The sequence below is a fragment of the Salvelinus fontinalis genome, chromosome 22, assembly GCF_029448725.1.
Source record: "Salvelinus fontinalis isolate EN_2023a chromosome 22, ASM2944872v1, whole genome shotgun sequence".
Taxonomy (NCBI): domain Eukaryota; kingdom Metazoa; phylum Chordata; class Actinopteri; order Salmoniformes; family Salmonidae; genus Salvelinus; species Salvelinus fontinalis.
In genome coordinates this window covers 2,335,609-2,355,488 of record NC_074686.1, presented here as the reverse complement: position 1 = coordinate 2,355,488, position 19,880 = coordinate 2,335,609, and the positions used below count along the sequence as shown (strand labels likewise).

The following is a 19,880-nucleotide window of genomic DNA, read 5'->3' as shown; positions in this document are numbered from 1 at the left end:
CAGCAACAGACGAACAATCCCGCACAAAGAAGCATACAATCTGGCTGGCTAATAAAGCCACACTAATTACCAATTACCCCAAACCAGGTGATACAAATAAACACATAGGGAGGGGGAGAAAAGGATCAGTGGCAGCTAATAGGCCGGTGACGACGACCGCCGAACGCCACCCGAACGGGAAGGAGAGCCTGCCTCGGTTGAAGTCGTGACAGTACCCCCCCTCTGACGCGTGGCTCCCGCAGCGCGCCGACACCGGCCTCGAGGTCGACCCGGAGGACGAGGCGCAGGGCGATCCGGATGGAGGCGATGGAAATCCCTTAACATAGATGGATCCAAAATGTCCTCCACCGGTACCCAGCACCTCTCCTCCGGACCGTACCCCTCCCAGTCTACGAGGTACTGCAGGCCCCTCACCCGGCGTCTTGAGTTCAGAATGGCCCGTATCGTATACGCCGGGGACCCCTCGATGTCTAAAGGGGGAGGAGGGACCTCCAGCACCTCACCGTCCTGCAGGGGACCAGCTACCACCGGCCTGAGGAGAGACACATGAAACGAGGGGTTAATACGATAATAGGAAGGGAGTTTTAACCGATAACACACCTCGTTTATTCTCCTCAGGACTTTGAAGGGCCCTACACACTGCGGCCTCAGCTTCCGGCAGGGCAAGCGGAGGGGTAGGTTTCGGGTCGAGAGCCAGACCCTTTCCCCCGGTACAAACACGGGGGCCTCACTGCGGTGGCGGTCAGCGCTCCTCTTCTGCCTAGTAGTAGCTTGTTGGAGGGACTCCTGGACGGCCCTCCAGGTCTCTTTGGAGCGCTGTACCCACTCCTCCACCGCAGGAGCCTCGGTCTGGCTCGGCTGCCATGGTGCCAGAACCGGCTGGTACCCCAACACACACTGAAAGGGGGACACATTAGTAGAGGAGTGGCGTAGGGAGTTCTGGGCCATCTCGGCCCAGGGAATGTATCTCGCCCACTCCCCTGGCCGGTCCTGGCAATACGACCGCAGAAACCTACCCACCTCCTGGTTCACTCTTTCCACCTGCCCATTACTCTCGGGGTGAAAACCGGAAGTCAAGCTGACCGTGACCCCCAGACGCTCCATGAACGCCCTCCATACTCGGGACGTGAATTGGGGGCCCCGATCAGAAACGATGTCCTCCGGCACCCCGTAGTGCCGGAAGACGTGAGTGAATAAGGCCTCCGCAGTCTGTAGGGCAGTAGGGATACCGGGCAACGGGAGGAGACGGCAGGACTTAGAAAACCGATCCACAATGACCAGAACCGTAGTGTTTCCCTGAGAAGGGGGGAGATCTGTCAGGAAGTCTACGGACAGATGAGACCATGGTCGTTGTGGAACGGGGAGGGGTTGCAACTTCCCTCTAGGAAGGTGCCTAGGAGCCTTACTCTGAGCGCATACCGAACAGGAGGAGACATAAACCCTAACGTCCCGAGCTAAGGTAGGCCACCAATACCTCCCCCGAAGGCTCCCCACGGTCCTCGTCACCCCAGGGTGACCCGAGGAGGGTAGGACATGAGCCCACCGAATCAGTCGGTCCCGAACACCAAGCGGTACGTACTTACGGCCCGCCGGACACTGAGGAGGCGCGGGTTCCGCCCGTAGCGCCCGCTCGATGTCCGAGTCCACCTCCCATACCACTGGCGCTATCAGCCTCGAGGCGGGGATGATGGGAGTGGGTTCGGTGGTCCTATCCTCCGTGTCGTAAAGGCGGGACAATGCATCAGCCTTTACGTTTTGGGAGCCTGGTCTATAAGACAACGTGTACCGAAACCGGGTGAAAAACATGGCCCACCTTGCCTGACGCGGGTTCAGTCTCCGAGCTGCCCGAATATACTCCAGATTCTGGTGGTCGGTCCAGATGAGAAAAGGGTGCTTAGCCCCCTCAAGCCAGTGTCTCCACACCTTCAGAGCCCTGACCACCGCTAACAACTCCCGATCCCCCACATCATAGTTACGCTCCGCTGCACTGAGCTTACTAGAGAAGAAAGCGCAGGGGCGGAGTTTTGGTGGCGTACCCGAGCGCTGTGATAGCACGGCACCCACCCCAGCCTCGGACGCATCCACCTCCACTATGAATGCCAAAGAGGGATCCGGATGCGCCAACACGGGAGCATCCGTGAACAGAGCCTTCAACCTGTTGAAAGCTCCGTCCGCCGCCGCCGACCACCGCAACCGCACCGGGCCCCCCTTTAGCAGTGAGGTAATGGGAGCCGCCACCTGGCCAAAACCCCGGATAAATCTCCGGTAGTAGTTGGCAAAACCCAAAAACCGCTGCACCTCCTTCACCGTGGTTGGAGTCGGCCAATTACGCACGGCCTTTATGCGGTCACTCTCCACCACCACCCCCGAGGTGGAAATGCGATAACCCAGGAAGGAGACGGCTTGTTTGGAGAACACACACTTCTCAGCCTTGACGTATAGGTCATGCTCCAGCAGTCTGCCAAGCACTTTGCGCACCAGAGATACATGCGCGGCGTGAGTAGTTGAGTAGATCAGAATGTCATCGATATACACAACTACCCCCTGCACGTGCAGGTCCCTGAGAATGTCGTCTACAAAGGATTGGAAAACGGCTGGAGCATTCTTTAACCCATACGGCATGACGCAGTACTCATAGTGGCCCGATGTGGTACTAAATGCGGTTTTCCACTCATCTCCTTTCCGAATACGCACCAGACTGTACGCGCTCCTGAGGTCCAGTTTTGTAAAGAACTGCGCTCCGTGAAATGATTCCACCGCCGAAGCGATGAGAGGTAGTGGGTAACTAAACCCCACTGTGATGGCATTTAGACCTCTATAATCAATACACGGACGCAAACCTCCCTCCTTTTTCTTCACAAAAAAGAAACTCGAGGAGACGGGTGAGATGGAGGGCCGAATGTACCCCTGTCCCAGAGACTCCGCGACATATGTCTCCATAGCCAACGTCTCCTCTTGGGACAAAGGGTACACGTGACTCTTAGGAAGCGCAGCGTTAACCTGGAGATCTATCGCACAATCCCTACCCGGTCGATGTGGTGGTAATTTCGTCGCTTTCTTTTTACAGAAAGCGATTGCCAAATCGGCATACTCGGGGGGAATGCGCACCGTGGAACCCTGGTCTGGACTCTCCACCGACGTGGCACCAATGGAAACTCCCAGACACCTTCCAGAACACTCCTCTGACCACCCCTGGAGAACCCCCTGTCTCCACGAAATATTGGGATTGTGCCGGGCCAACCAGGGAACACCCAGCACCACTGGAAACGCAGGCGAATCAATAATAAAGAGACTGATACGTTCCCTATGATTCCCCTGCGTTACCATGTCCAGGGGAACTGTGACCTCCCTGACCACCCCTGACCCTAATGGCCGGCTATCTAGGGAGTGAACGGGAAAGGGAGAATCTATCGGCACAAGCGGAACGCCCAACTTACGGGCGAGTCCGCGATCCATAAAGTTCCCAGCTGCACCTGAATCGACTAGTGCCCTATGCTGGGAAGAGGGGAAAAAATAAAGGAAAAAAATTGAGACAAACATGTGACCAACAGGGGGTTCTGGGTGAGTTTGGTGCTGACTCACCTGGGGTGATCGAGAAGCGTTCCGCCTGACATCTCGACTCCCAGACAGACCCCCCCAGCACCGGTCGAACGTGTGTCCTCTCCGACCACAGTTGGTGCAGGGGGGGCCTCCTCCTCCGGTACCCCTAGGCGCGGCCCCTCCCAACTCCATCGGGATGGGAGCCGGGGCGCTGGGTGGTGGAACGCACAGGACCCTCTCCGAACGCCCGCGGGCAGCCAGCAGAGTATCCAGTCGGATAGACATGTCAATAAGTTCATCTAGAGAAAGCGCGATGTCCCGACACGCTAGCTCCCTGCGGACGTCCTCCCGGAGACTACACCGGTAGTGGTCAATAAGGGCCCTGTCGTTCCACCCTGATCCCGCGGCCAAGGTCCGGAACTCCAGCGCGAAATCCTGTGCGCTCCTCTTCTCCTGCCTGAGATGAAATAGTCTCTCACCCGCCGCTCGGCCGTCTGTGGGGTGGTCAAACACGGCACGAAAACGACGGGTAAACTCCGGGTAGTGCTCCTTCGCGGAGTCCGGGCCATTCCAGACTGCGTTGGCCCACTCCAGAGCACGACCCGTTAGGCAGGAGACGAGGACACTCACCCTCTCCGCTCCCGAGGGAGTGGGGCGAACAGTGGCCAGGTATAGCTCCAGTTGGAGTAAGAACCCCTGACAACCTGCCGCTGCTCCATCATAATCCCTCGGGAGCGTAAGACGGAGCGCGCTGGAGCCGGGGGATGAAGAGTCCTGGGGGGGGGGAGCCGAAGGTGGAGAGAGGAGCCCACTCCTCTCCCATCGCTCCATTCTCTCCATCATTTGGTCCATGGCGGATCCGATCCGATGGAGGACAGTTGTGTGGTGGAGAACCCGTTCCTCCATCGATGGGAGAGGGTTGGCTGCTGCTCCTGCTGACTCCATTTAAATTGGTGCGGGATTCTGTAACGACCTGGGTGTCGGTGGGGTGTGAAATCAGACGCAGGAACAGCAGAGCTTCAATGCGGTGATATTTAATGCCTAACCGGCAAACCAAAATGTCCAACACGGACTTACTGGGTGTCATAAACACCTGTCTTCTAACACGGGAGACAAACCCAGTACACAATACAAAACCCACTCCCGAAATCCACAGCAACAGACGAACAATCCCGCACAAAGAAGCATACAATCTGGCTGGCTAATAAAGCCACACTAATTACCAATTACCCCAAACCAGGTGATACAAATAAACACATAGGGAGGGGGAGAAAAGGATCAGTGGCAGCTAATAGGCCGGTGACGACGACCGCCGAACGCCACCCGAACGGGAAGGAGAGCCTGCCTCGGTTGAAGTCGTGACAGTACTGACGTTTTGCCTGTTTGATTGCTTTACAGAGGGCATAACTGGACTGTTTGTATTGGATCATATTCCCAGTCTCCTTGCCGTGGTTAAATGCAGTGGTTTTCGCTTTCAGTTTTGTGCGAATGCTGCCATCTATCCACGATTTTTGGTTTGTATAGGTTTTAATCGTCACAGTGGGAACAACATCCCCAATACACTTCCTGATGAACTCTGTCACCGTGCCAGTGTAAACTTCAATGTTATTCTCATATGCACATACAAAACCACACACAATCAGAACCACACACACACCACTGCTGTTGGACTTCTTTTTAATATTGCACAAAACACTGCTCTCCATATCCCGCTTCCCTGGCACACGTGTAAATATCCTAATGCAAATTTGTTTGAGTGATTCCGGTGTGTTTATACTTCTGCGAAAATGTTATTCTATTTGTGTGCCGTTGAGCTTCTATTCTATTAATTTCTGTTTATTACTTTATTTTTCTATTATTGTTATTGCATTGTCCAGAGTTGAACCTGCAAGCATTTCATTGTACTGTGTTCCTGTGCATATGACCAATATACTTGAACTTACAAGCTCTTGCTAGCGAACACTATACCCTGACTGCAAGCCAGTAGCTTCAGTTTAAAAGCTAACTCTATGCTCTGGTCTACAGCCTACCTCCAAGCATCGCGGCTGGCTGATCTCCCCGCTGGGCACCAACCCCTGGTGGACCCTGCTGGTGGCGGCGCTGCCCGCTCTGCTCTGCACCATCCTCATCTTCATGGACCAGCAGATCACTGCCGTCATCATCAACCGCAAGGAGCACAAGCTCAAAGTGAGCAAGCACTGGTTTATGGCATAGACTTCCGTAGTCTACAGACTCCATTTCCACTGTCAAGGTGGAATAGAAACATGTTTACAAAGATGTTGTTCTGTCACCCTGTTCTGCCCATTATATTATCATTCACTGTGTTGAATGTAGCAAGTGTTTTCAATTCGGTGGTCCAGCTATACTAAAATGGCTTTTTATCCTCTTCTTTTCCACCCTGGTTTTTCCCCCTCTTCTCCGTCATGTAGAAAGGCTGTGGCTACCATCTGGACCTGCTGGTGGTGGCGGTAATGCTGGGTGTTTGCTCCATCATGGGCCTGCCCTGGTTCGTAGCCGCCACCGTGCTCTCCATCTCCCACGTCAACAGCCTCAAGGTTGGCAGCCTGCTGCGGTCTTTGTTTAGGCTTTGTTTATGTCAGTGGTGTCAAACTCAATTCCTGGAGGGCATAGTGTCTGTGTTTTTTTTTTCTCCTCCCTTGTACTTGATTGATCAATTCAGGTCGTCGATTAGTTAGGAACTGCCCTCACCTGGTTGTCTAGGTTTTAACCGGACACAAATGGAAATAACAAATAAATAAATAATACTCGGCCCTACAGGAATTTACTACGGAATTAAGTTTGACAACTCTGGTCTAAGTGAGTTATGGATTTGTTATTTGTGTTAAGTCTGGAAAAAAATGTGTGTTTCTCTGAGTATAATAAGTATTAATCTAATGTAATCAAATCTAAAGGTGGAGTCGGGCTGCTCGGCCCCAGGAGAACAGCCCAAGTTCCTGGGCATCAGAGAGCAGAGAGTCACCGGCTTCATGATCTTTGTCCTCATGGGCTGCTCTGTCTTCATGACCTCCGCACTCAAGGTGACACCTCTTTGGGTTTCAGAAAAGTGTTATATTAATAATCCATCTTTATTTTTATAGGACAATGGGAGCTGGACACCAATGCCATGACAGCCAATGTGAATGATAAGCAGTTGGACTGTTATACAGTATATTCACCTTACAGTTAAAATGTTGACATCTAATTTTTAAAGGCAGTTTAAATCCCACGTATTATTTATTATATACTGTATGTTCAACTTCTCCCCCACCCTCCAGTTCATTCCTATGCCAGTGCTATACGGGGTCTTCCTCTACATGGGAGTCTCTTCACTCAAAGGCATTCAAGTGAGATTATATTCAATGATATGATTGATGGAAGATATGATCAGCTTTTTTTTCTCTTTAAAAGTAAAGCAATGCTTTGTCTGTAATGATGAGCTTACTCCTTTGTAATTACACTCTTTTATCAAGAAAAACATCACATTTAAACTTAGAGCGTGTTTCATGACTAAAATATGAAAAGAACAATAAACGGGTCTCTCTCTCTCTCTTAGTTCTTTGACCGTATCAAGTTGTTTGGTATGCCAGCCAAGCACCAGCCTGACCTGATCTACCTGCGCTACGTTCCCCTGTGGAAGGTCCATGTATTCACCCTGGTGCAGCTCACCTGCCTTATACTGCTGTGGGTCATCAAGGTCTCCGCAGCCGCCGTCGTATTCCCAATGATGGTAATAACCATAGAGAGAAATGTGCTATAGTAATACTACTATCATTCCATCTCTCTATAGTAATATCACTCTCCACATCTACAAACTGGAGAAACGTGATATCGTGTCGACCAACAAGGGTGTTTGTAAACATTAAAATATCGAAAACCTTCTGTATGAGTCTATGGTCCTTTTGCTCCCTCTCTCTCCCTGAAAATATCCTATTTTCGCTTAAAGGTGCTGGCCCTCGTCTTCATTCGGAAGCTTCTCGACTTTTTCTTTACCAAGAGGGAGCTCAGCTATCTGGACGACTTGATGCCCGAGAGCAAGAAGAAGAAAGAGGATGACAAGAAGAAGAAGGAGCGGGAGAAACGGGTAACACACAAAAATACTTTTAAAGCCATTAGTTCCCAGACAACGTTCACTGTCTAGCACGCTAACATGACCTGTCCCCACAGAAATCAAGTGACTAGAACGGGCAAAGGGGCTCAGACCATGGCAATTTACCTGCACCCTCATGGGTACACTCAGTTGTAATTCTCCGCTTGTCCCCTTGGTCCCAGGAGGCCCAGGCTTTATTGCTCATAGAAGAACAGGTGGGCGTGAATGCTGTGAAGATCCATTATGACGGTGGGAACCTGCTCAAGATCCCAGTCAAAACTCTCTCAGGGAGGTGAGTTCTGCCCACCATTCAACCAGAGTACATTTCACTGACAGCTAAATGTTGGACATGCTTTGTCTTTGTATTATATGATTTTGTTATACTATTCAAATGTTTCCTCCATCTCTACATTCTTGGTATTGCATGTAAAGGTAACAGTGCTGATGTTAGTTCTGTAACGTGTTTATCTTGAACAGATCGTACAGAATAATCGCTCATACCCTCCCAATGGATGAAGAAGCGGTAGGGGTGGGTGTCTGATATATCCAGCCCACGTGCTGAGTTTTAACCCTACTCGGTAATTTACAGTAACATCAATGAGCGCATGGCCAAAATCGTAACTTGGCTATTTACTATACCTGTAGATGATGCCTTTTTATTGAAAACACATTCCTAGCGTGTTGCGTTTGTGTTTTGGGCGGGATTGTTATGATACATAATGCTACATAGTATCATGGCCAGGTAAAAAGGCTCTAAAACCATGTGAATACTAATGACTAATGTACACATTGATTAAGTAGAGAACTCACCACAGACAATCATTGTCCAAGAGTAACAATTGGCAACAGAGAAATTGTTACACATAAGCCAGTACATATTTTTAGTGCAAGATACAATGACGGAGAACTGGTGCCAAGTAGTCCTGTGTGCACTTCAATCTTTTGTTTGTTTACCTTATCCATATGCATGCATCTCTATCTCCCTTCCCCGTGTTCTGTCCTGTTCCTCGCTGCATGTAGCTCATGTGACCTCGGCAATGTTAATATCTCTGAGGAAATGGCCAAAAGCGGGGCGTGCAAAGCAGTGGCGATGAGCGCCGACTTCGGCCCATCTATGAAGCGTAGCCAAAGGTAGCTATGCTGAAAATGACTCCCCTTTAGCTGACCGCCCCCCCCTCCTTCTTAAAATGGGGGAGCTTTTTTCCAGGCACACCTCAGGTCTACTGAAATCTCACAAAGACAAGATCACATTGATAACTCACCCCTTATAGATCAAATAATTATATTATATTCTGTGACTAGCCCATTAATGAATAGGTATGACAAGAACAATGGATCCATTCTTATGTAATGAAAGTATTAAGTCATTGCTTTTGCTGTGCCATAACTTGTGTAATGTTCAGTTGCTTGTATGTTGTGACATCTACATTTTGTGTGGATGTTTGCAGAAAACGAGACTCGATTTTGTTTTCCTGAATATTGTATTTGCCTACAGATGCAGTCATATATTACAATATATATGAATGTATCTTGTAATATATTACATTACAGCATATAAAAGCAACACGTTCAAGAGGCTTTGCCCTGAGGTTCTGACGTCCTGAGGATCTAACACGATGCTGACACATTTTGTCTTTTTACCCCAATTATAATGGTTAAGAACAGCATATTTTAACACGAGCCCGCCATCTTCACGTTTAGAGTGTTAACAACTGTCTATACTTAGAGCATGGAATGAGCTTTGAGTTTCATTTTAGCATCTCATCACATTCTTTCAGACAGCATTGCACTTAAATCAGCAACCCATTTCCTGCTCATCCTTTACCCATTGATATTCTGGCCCAGCATAGCGCTGATGCTTCTCTCCCCATCCATCTCCCTCCCTTGTCTCTGGCAGCCAGGAGAAGGTGGCCTGTGTTAGAGTCAATATGGACACCACCGAGGCAGGAGGACAGAGTTCAGCCTTGGAGACGGCCTTGTGATTGAGGAGACCTTTGTACTACCACCCCCTTAACCCCACAGAGGGCCACTCTGGTACAGTGAGCAAGGTGAGAGAGTGAGCTAAGCCTGGAGCAGAGAAGTCAGACTGGTCTCTGGAGAAGCCCCTTTTGTGCGTCTCCTCGGTCAACAGTTGAGCTCCAGTTACCGCCAGTGGTCCAGTGTAGCTCTGGGGATCCTGAGGCCCCCTCAGCACACAGAGGACTGACTTCCTTGCAGTGGCGAGCACATTGCTGTGAACCAATCATTTCCCACCCATTGCCACAGCTGCCAAAAGATGGGGCCACCACTGCCACACTGATGCGGAATCTTCTTCGATTGTCATGTATACGTGAATTTACTTAATTTTAAAAGGTATATTTTCTCATCAAAATTTTAAGCGATATTTTGTAAAAAAAAAAAATAATAAGATTCACATCCTGACACATTCTGGTCTCAAATAATATATATTTACTTTACAAAATGTACTATACACAAACCAGCTACACCAGCTCCAGAAGCACATCACTCAAGCAATGATTCAGGTTGTTATTTCTGTGATTTCAACAGTGCAAACTGGTTACATCCTGACTAGACACTGGTAATCTAAACTGTTGCAAACCAAAAGAAGAATGTAGACATTCAGGCGCCTATACCCCATAATCTTTCTTGGTTGTGAAACATTGACAGAAAGGTTGGAGTGGCAACATCTTTTTACTGCCCCTGTACTGTATCCGTACTGTATACTCCGCAAGTTGCATTCTCAGTCTTGATATCGCTGCTCAGATGACGTTGTTCAGCAATTTTTTTGGTTTGTCACTGTTGTGCTGTTTTAGTGGAATTGTGTGCTTTTTATGTTTTAATGCACAATTAAAAAAATATATATATATATACTAATTAAGGAAGTGATGATATGAATATTACAATAAGCACTTTAAATTTGTTTGCCAGTAGGAATTAGTGCACAGGCCTGAATTGAGTTAAAAACATTGAATCTGAAGATCCACAGAACTGTTGCTGAAATGTCTAGAAAAAGTAACGACTCAGGAATCTACAAGATTTCTGATTGTGGAAAGTGCTTTACTCTCATTTGTCTCACTACTCATACCGTTTTTCAATAGCCTATTTGTCTATTGTTGGGACAATTCTTTTTGATAAACGGGGTGAAAAAAATCTAAATTACTGTGCCGTTCAGTTTTCTTCTAATAGCAATGAACGTTATTCTGTGCAGTAAAACTGTAAAACTGTAACTTATGCTGCACATGTTTTAATACTTGTCACATGTAAAAGAAAATATATATATATATAAAAAAAAGTTCAGTACTACAGACATTTCCAAAAATGAACCGTAAAATGTATTGCAATTATCTATTTCTAATTTGCTTAGCACACATGCTCCTGATTTAGCAATAATAGACGAGTGTTGAGTACAATGCAATGTGTGGAGTGATGGTTCTATTGAGCTGTCTAGGGGGAGTTTGTCAAACCCCATCCACTTTGTGTGTCTGCTCTATTGACTATATTAGTGTGTAGCTGATTATACAGACAATAGCTTATGTGCCTTGTGAATGCTCTTTGTGTCTTTTAGTCAAACTGTAATCAAACTTTTCAGGTAGTACACACACACACACACACACAAACACACAGCAGTAGTGATCTGAATGTTTTTGTGAAAATCATATCCTCTTCAACCAAACCGGCAAACTGAACTGATTAACAAGTTACAAATATTAACTCATTAGTACTTGATTGTAACCATTTTCTGTCAAGATATGTACTGTATGTTTTTATGTCACAGATGTAGTGTTTGTTCACAAATAGGAAGAACTGTAATGTAATCAAATAGATTTTTTTTTTAATGCAATATTACCGAATTATTGGTGAAAATGACAGAAGCCTGGTACATTTCTCCAAACACTTTTTTTTTAAACAAAATAATAATTTGAATAATTTTAGTTTGAACAGAATTCAGATAAAATGTTGGCTATTTCAAGTCATTACAAATATTGTCTTGGTGATCCTATATGTGTGAAGTAGGTACCACAATTCAACGTAGAACACAAATGGTATTGCAGTGCAATGGATTCGATGTGTATCATATGATCTGTACCTGGTGTTCTTTAGGATTACATGCCATTTAGCAGACGTTTTTACCCAAAGCAACTTAGTCATGCGGGCATACATTTTACGTATGGGTGGTCATGGGAATTCAACCCACTACCCTAGCGTTACAAGCACCATGCTCTACCAACTGAGCTACAAAAGACCACTTTAGGACCATATATTACACCGACCTCACTACTGCTGTCAGTCAAGCACAGAAAATCCTCCTGTCATGTTGTTGAATACCATAACATCATTTTTTTTTACTTTGCTGATGGAAAGCAATAAAAAGTGTGTAAAATGTCTTATTTCTTTCTCCATATTTAACCCAGGCGCAAAGCACACCATCGGCATGTGAAAGTACACAGTGCACAATACGCAGAGCTTTTTAAAGGCGTTGTCCTGTAGAGATAAAAAAAAAAAGACAAGACTATTGAAATTGAACATGTTTAATCGAAATGATGTCCCTATATTAAAAGTCATATTTGGCAGCGTTGGGGATTTTCAGCACCTTGTAGACTTTATTCTGGAACATTGTGGTGAAGTGAGGTCGGGAGTCGATGGACAGGAGGGTACATAGCGGCAACTTTCCTCTGTTCTCCTGATCCTTCACGTCCCAGATCTCAGGCATGCTGCAGCCTGGCCTGTCGAGTATAGCACATTTAGATGGGAATCAGAGATTGAGAGAACATAGTACTACAGGGCTTTGTTCATTAGGCACCAAAAGGAAGAAAACAGACTAAAACGGGGAAGGAAAGTGGCCAATAAGAAACTTGTTTTAATTTTCTATTGCAAAATGTTTTGCTATGGTATGCTTTATAATACCACCATGTTTACCAGTTACACCAGGAGTCCTCCAGGATGAAGTAGTCTGCCTGCAGCTGCATCAGATTCCTCTTCACCTCCTTGGCTGGTTTACGGCTGTACATGGTGTACACCAACTTGGTTCTTTCCCTGTGGGAATATGTTAGACGTAACTTACTGACAAACACAATGGGTGGTGCCTCATCAGATATTGTTGCAAAGTATAACCCATAGGGGAATTGTAGCAGGCTTATCTTTGCCAAGTGTCCTCGTAGTGGGGATGATTCACGATGGCTCTACCAGTGGACAGTTTCACACTCGCCATGGTTGGCATGGAGCCAGCAAACACAGCATCTTGGAACACACACAAATACAATTTAATTTCCCTTTTTGCAGCCCATTCCTTGTATCCCTCAATACATTTTTTGCATTACAATAATTACACTACTTCAGATTTATCCTAGATAGTAATGCATCTACAGAGCTTAGCAGCAACTGAACTAGCTCAGCCTACTATTGTATGCGCACTAATCTCATGCCCCTGAAGAGCACACACTAGGAATAAGTCGTAACGAGACATAACTCACCGGGCATGGTGTTGGCATTGATCCACTCCAGGAGTTGCTCCTGAGGCAGGTTGCTGAAGTCTCCTACGATTCCTCGCTGGCTCTGGAAGTTGGCCACACCTTGGATGGACAGGATGCCAAACACAGTGATGTGGCGCTTGAAGTATTCCCCTATCCACCCAAACAACTGCGGAGCATTGGAGAACATATATACCGGCAGATCAATGAAGACCCAACGTAGATCATTTATCAGGCAGTGTTTATTATAAATCCATTCACAAGGACATTTGATTTGGGGGATGTTTTTCATTTATTAAAAAGTTATTAACCCTAATGCTGACTATGGTGGAGTACTAATAAGAGATTAATTTGTTTCATTGCACTAACCATCTGTCCGCTCTTTATGCAAGATCAGCATGGCTTCTATAGCTGGTATGATGGAGGTCAATTAAGGAAAATGGAAAGTGAACCATGTGATTTCTATTGTCTCTCCATGTCTGTCTGTTTGTCTCTGTCAGTGTCTGTCTACAGACGTCTCACCTGTCTAGAGCAGATCAGGGAGGCCATGAGGCACATCAGCGGGGCCAGGAAGAGTTTGATTCCCATTACCAAGATCGCCAGCACGGCAAAAGCCACCAGCTGCAGACTATGGTACACCATCTGACACACGCACACACACACGGGCAGGGAAGCACAGTGGAAGTTATGAGCGCTGTAATGATGCTAATATGGGCTGTGATGTTGGTTTGAAAGTGAAAATAAGTAGCTAAGTTGGCTTACCTCCCCATTAGCAAACTGCCATCCTAAAATATGATAGCTTCCTCATGCAAACATGTTCTATCAGGTCTGTAGGTGGCACTAGTGTCCAGTGAATATAATACTTAATGCTACTTGTTGGATTGGGAAAATGCTTACTGCTCAGTGTCAATATCGACGTCTTCTTTAGAGTCAACTCTTTCGCGCCTAAGTTCTCCAGACTTCTTTAATTGCCTTCAAAGGAATTATTTAAAATACTACAATATACACTCAAATTGACTTAAATGAGCTGCAATGTCAAAATCGAGAATAATGTGTCTCACCTTTCCAGAAATGATGGCTACAATAACTACGTTTACCGGGAGTATCAATGTCTTAACGTATCCCAACAAAGTCTGGAAACAGAATACAGTATAAGAAAAGCACTTAGACATAAAAAAAATCAACAACCAAATAGTAGTGTCAAAAGTAAACCTACCTCCAGCTCCATAAAGTCGAACTCTGCAGCACAGGTGTACATCAACGTGTGGAAATCCTTGTAGTTGGTAAACTTGGATCTGATCAAGTTGCCAATGTGAGCCTGTGGGAAATATAGAGAAACACACGGTGAGGTTAAAGTCATACAGACATTCACACCTTCATATGGAAACATTTGAAACAGGAATGGACATTAAATGAGTAGACTCCATCAGTGAGAGAAAGGAAGGAGGAATACATTGTGGGGAACAAAGAACATTTGACTTCATGGGTCACTCATAGCCCACGTTAAGATCATGCTGAACAGACTTTCATCTAAGAACTTACATCATTGGACGCTCCGAGGATGAACGACATGAAGAATTTGAGAAGCACAGTGGAGGTAAACCAGGCAATACCTTGGACAAACTGAGGATTTAGAGAGGAAAAAGTTAACAAAAAAAAGTAATTGCATGTTACGTTTGGGGGTATAGAGTGGAGACCCTTGGGATGGTATAATACCATGGGAATTCAATATATTTCTCTTAAAGTCATGGAAAAATGGCAAATTGAGGAACGTAGTTTCACCAATTAACCCCAGCATGTAACTAAATAACTAACATTATACACAAAAATGATTCAAATAGGATTTCATACAATTGTGACGATTCCAAGTTTGCAGACTCTTGTGATATCGTCTCTCAGTGCGATGATGGCCTGGAAAACACCACCATACAGGAATGAGGAGTGACAGAATGACACTTGTGTATTCAGGCATTTCAATCTATTTCCCTGTCAACTCATCCAACCAGCAACCAGGGAAGAAATGTAGAAAGATGTCAAAAGTTCCAAATTCCCAAACAGCATGACAAAGCAGATGGCAAATGAAGCCTGAAAGGAGAAATAAATAACTTTTGTTCAGCAAATCAAAATACAGTGATCCATCATCATAGCATAATTGATGAACATTGTTCATGTTGGAACTGTTCTATCACCAATGTCACAACCATAGCAGATACTAGTATGTTTCTAAGCCTTAAACCTGTGACGATTATGTCTAAATATCAATTCAGTAGTAATACTTACCAGATGCACAACAAGTAGTGATTTCATCTTGGAAGTGGAGAGATAGCCCATAAAATAACAGGCAAACAGGCATGCAATCTGAAGAGGCAGACAACATAGGCATTTCAATTCATTGTCACGGTTATTGTACAGCTAAGGAGCTTCAGTACATAAACAAAGTCTTTTAAGATGACTGGTACATCCACAGGAATGTTACCAGGCTATTTTCCAGGCATGCATTTTTACCTCAGTGTGTGGATTTATTTACCTGAGTTGGCAAAACAAACTGGGCAAATGGCCAAGGAAGAAGGAACAAAACATTGCAAGCACCAAGAGCTACTAGGGATCTTCTTTCAAGGTTGGAACGCCTACAAAATCGTACAAAGACAACAGTATAATTTGCATTTATACATTTTCAGTGACATACACTGGGTGTACAAAACATTAGGAACAACGGCTCTTTCCATGACTTGACTGACCAGGTGAACTCAGGTGAAAGCTATGATCCCTTATTGATGTCACTTGTTAAATCCACTTCAAATCAGTGTAGATGAAGGGGAGGAGACCGGTTAAAGAAGGATTTTTAAGCTTTGAGAATCTAGACATAGATTGTGTATGTGTGCCATTCAGAGGGTGAATGGGCAAGACAAAATATTTAAGTGCCTTTGAACAGGGTATGGTAGTAGGTGCCAGGCACATCGGTTTGAGTGTGTCAAGAACTGCAACCATGCTGGGTTTTTCACACCCAACAGTTTCCTGTGTTTTATCAAGAATGGTCCACCACCCAAAGGACATCCAGCCAACTTGACATAACTGTGGATTGGAGTCAACATGGTCCAGCATCCCTGTGGAACGCTTCCGACACCATGTAGAGTCCATGCCCCGATGAATTGAGGCTGTTCTGAGGGCAAAAAAGGGTGCAGCTCAATATTAGGAAGGTGTTCCTAATGTTTTGTACACTAATATATATATACATTTATCTCAGTTATAAAACACAGATAGGACTTTGAAAAGAGTGGCGAAACCCAAGATGATGATAAATGGTTTAGATCAAAGGCATGTGAACTGAATATACCTGAGAATGCGTGTTAACAGCAGCATCTGCAGGACAAAGAAGGGAGAGGAGAAGCTCTCCCTCAGCGGTGGAGTCCACATGACCCGAGTGCTCTGGAATAGATAGCATTCACCACTATCCAACCGACATGATGATCTAAGTTTACATACACTGTATGAAACAATCAAATGACAATCATCTCAAACAAAACATTAATTGTACAGTGAGGAAACTTTAATATGGATTGCACTATGAGTACACAGCTCCAAACTGCACAACTCTCACCTCTCCATAGTTGAAGTGACACAGCACAGTGACGACCCCTCCAAGACGACTGCCACTGGAAAGAACCCCCCGCCCCAGCCGCGTCCTCAGAGCATGCGCAGACCAGCTGGCTGGTGTGTTTAAGGACATATTCAATCAATCACTATCCCAGTCTGCTGTTCCCACATGCTTCAAGAGGGCCACCATTGTTCCTGTTCCCAAGAAAGCTAAGGTAACTGAGCTAAACGACTACCGCCCCGTAGCACTCACTTCCGTCATCATGAAGTGCTTTGAGAGACTAGTTAAGGACCATATCACTTTCACCCTACCTGACACCCTAGACCCACTCCAATTTGCTTACTGACCCGATAAGTCCACAGACGACGCAATCGCAACCACACTGCACACTTACCTAACCCATCTGGACAAGAGGAATACCTATGTGAGAATGCTGTTCATCGACTACAGCTCAGAATTTAACACCATAGTACCCTCCAAACTCGTCATCAAGCTCGAGACCCTGGGTCTCGACCCCGCCCTGTGCAACTAGGTCCTGGACTTCCTGACGGGCCGCCCCCAGGTGGTGAGGGTAGGTAACAACATCTCCACCCCGCTGATCCTAAACACTGGGGCCCCACAAGGGTGCGTTCTGAGCCCTCTCCTGTACTCCCTGTTCACCCACGACTGCGTGGCCATGCACGCCTCCAACTCAATCATCAAGTTTGCGGACGACACTACAGTGGTAGGCTTGATTACCAACAACGACGAGACGTCCTACAGGGAGGAGGTGAGGGCCCTCGGAGTGTGGTGTCAGGAAAATAACCTCACACTCAACGTCAACAAAACAAAGGAGATGATTGTGGACTTCAGGAAACAGCAGAGGGAGCACCCCCCTATCCACATCGAAGGGACAGTAGTGGAGAAGGTGGAAACTTTTAAGTTCCTCGGTGTACACATCACGGACAAACTGAATTGGTGGAGGTCATTTTGCAGGGCTCTGGCAGTGCTCCTCCTTGCACAAAGGTGGAGGTAGCGGTCCTGCTGCTGGGTTGTTGCCCTCCTACGGCCTCCTCCACGTCTCCTGATGTACTGGCCTGTCTCCTGGTAGCGCCTCCATGCTCTGGACACTACGCTGACAGACACAGCAAACCTTCTTGCCACAGCTCGCATTGATGTGCCATCCTGGATGAGCTGCACTACCTGGGCCACTTGTGGGGGTTGTAGACTCTGTCTCATGCTACCACTAGAGTGAAAGCACCGCCAGCATTCAAAAGTGACCAAAACATCAGCCAGGAAGCATAGGAACTGAGAAGTGGTCTGTGGTCACCACCTGCAGAACCACTCCTTTATTGGGGGTGTCTTACTAATTGCCTATAATTTCCACCTTTTTGTCTATTCCATTTGCACAACAGCATGTGAAAGTTATTGTCAATCAGTGTTGCTTCCTAAGTGGACAGTTTGATTTCACAGAAGTGTGATTGAGTTGGAGTTACATTGTGTTGTTTAAGTGTTCCCTTTATTTTTTTGAGCAGTGTATAATGTTTACATACCCTATATTACTCATCTCATATGTATATGTATATACTGTACTCTATATCATCTACTGCATCTTGCCATCTTTATGTAATACATGTATCACTAGCCACTTTAAACTATGCCACTTTATGTTTATATACCCTACATTACTCATCTCATATGTATATACTGTACTCTATACCATCTACTGCATCTTGCCTATGCCGTTCTGTACCATCACTCATTCATATATCTTTATGTACATATTCTTTATCCCTTTGCACTTGTGTGTATAAGGTAGTAGTTGTGGAATTGTTAGGTTAGATTACTTGTTGGTTATTACTGCATTGTCGGAACTAGAAGCACAAGCATTTCGCAAAACTCGCATTAACATCTGCTAACCATGTGTATGTGACAAATAAAATTTTATTTGATATAGCGGTATAAATCAATAACTAATTCACTGTTTGTCACAGAAACAAACTAGGTATGATTTATTCTATAAATGTCTAGCATACTTTTACAACCTTTGTTTTGAGGAAAAATTCCAGTTTTGATTTGATAGAGGGCATGTAGTCTATCAAATTTTTATTTCTATCAAATCAAAACTGGAATCTTTCCTCAAAATAAAGGCTGTAAAAGTATGCTAGACATTTACAGAACAAATTATACCTAGTTTGATGTTTCTGTGACAAACAGTGAATTAGTTATTGATTTATACAGTTTTAAATGGCATTTGATAGAGTTGATGTATTTCTATCGAGTCAAAACTTTGTCATCAAAAAATGAATGCTCAGTCATAGGCTGATGAATAACGTTAACTATTACGTTCATTAATATATGAGGCAACTATTGAAACTTACCAATAATGACTGTGATTCCAATGTTCATAAAATATCGCACAGTTATGCCTACTTTATCTCGAATAAAAGCAGAGTCAGACCCGTCAGACACGCCATCTTTGGTTTGCAAAACGCAGAGAGAAACACATTTTCGTGCTTGTCGTTTATTGACATGAATGGCAAATGCAACGCGTTTACCCTTTCCATCATTTGGGATGCCTTTGGTTGAGTTGAACAATTCCCCATCGTCACTTTCAGGGCAAAATTGGGCCAGGTCGATTGACCGGCGAGTCTTTATAGCCATGTTTTCAGACTTCGAGTCCGAGAATGCCTCAAAAGATGACATAAGTGGTAGGAAACTCGTTTCAGTATTTTCAATTGTTATTTTCTTTGTCAAAGTTAAAGAAATTAGCTAACGTTAGTTTGCTAAATAGCATTTTCTGGCCACTCAAGTTCAAAGGACTTTAACTAGTAACCATGGAAACCCAGAATCAGCATTCTTCTAAAACGTTTTGCTGCCCAGTCATTTTATTAAAGCGTATTAAAAACATTAGCTAATATTCATTTCTTGGTTGAAAGGGTCGCGTATCACGTGGTTCTGAATCACTATTCAAAGGTAACGCGTACCACACATGTGGCGTGTGGTATACCACATTCACCATATGAATGATGTGATTGGTAAGATTTTTCCACCTTTTAATCGGGTTCTTTTTTTATACCGGATCAAATAATTTATTTAAAAAAATGTCTGTGTTTTCATTCATGATTGAACAAACGAACGTGAGGTTCCATCTGAACTGAAATTCATATTACCCTCAAATATAACACAACAAATAGGATTCAGGGTGGGG

The 19,880-nt window shown here is 45.3% G+C and overlaps 1 protein-coding gene and 1 pseudogene across 7 annotated transcripts in view; one reads left to right on the top strand and one right to left on the bottom strand.

Annotated features, from left to right (window-relative positions):
* Window positions 1-12,012, top strand: part of LOC129819544 (sodium bicarbonate cotransporter 3-like) — a 68,700-nt gene extending 56,688 nt beyond the window's left edge. For 4 of the 7 annotated variants that reach the window (XM_055875891.1, XM_055875888.1, XM_055875889.1 and 1 more), the window contains 9 exons: window positions 5,566-5,727; window positions 5,970-6,095; window positions 6,453-6,578; window positions 6,816-6,884; window positions 7,094-7,267; window positions 7,484-7,621; window positions 7,810-7,919; window positions 8,648-8,758; window positions 9,525-12,012. In XM_055875891.1, coding sequence (XP_055731866.1) covers window positions 5,566-5,727; window positions 5,970-6,095; window positions 6,453-6,578; window positions 6,816-6,884; window positions 7,094-7,267; window positions 7,484-7,621; window positions 7,810-7,919; window positions 8,648-8,758; window positions 9,525-9,609 — 1,101 coding nt within the window. In that variant the 3' untranslated portion in view covers window positions 9,610-12,012. The other 3 variants (XM_055875892.1, XM_055875893.1, XM_055875890.1) reach the window with 2 other exon arrangements.
* A 103-nt stretch (window positions 12,013-12,115) lies between these two features.
* On the bottom strand, window positions 12,116-19,849 carry LOC129819449 (probable C-mannosyltransferase DPY19L1; annotated as a pseudogene).
* Between the last annotated feature and the right edge of the window lie 31 nt (window positions 19,850-19,880).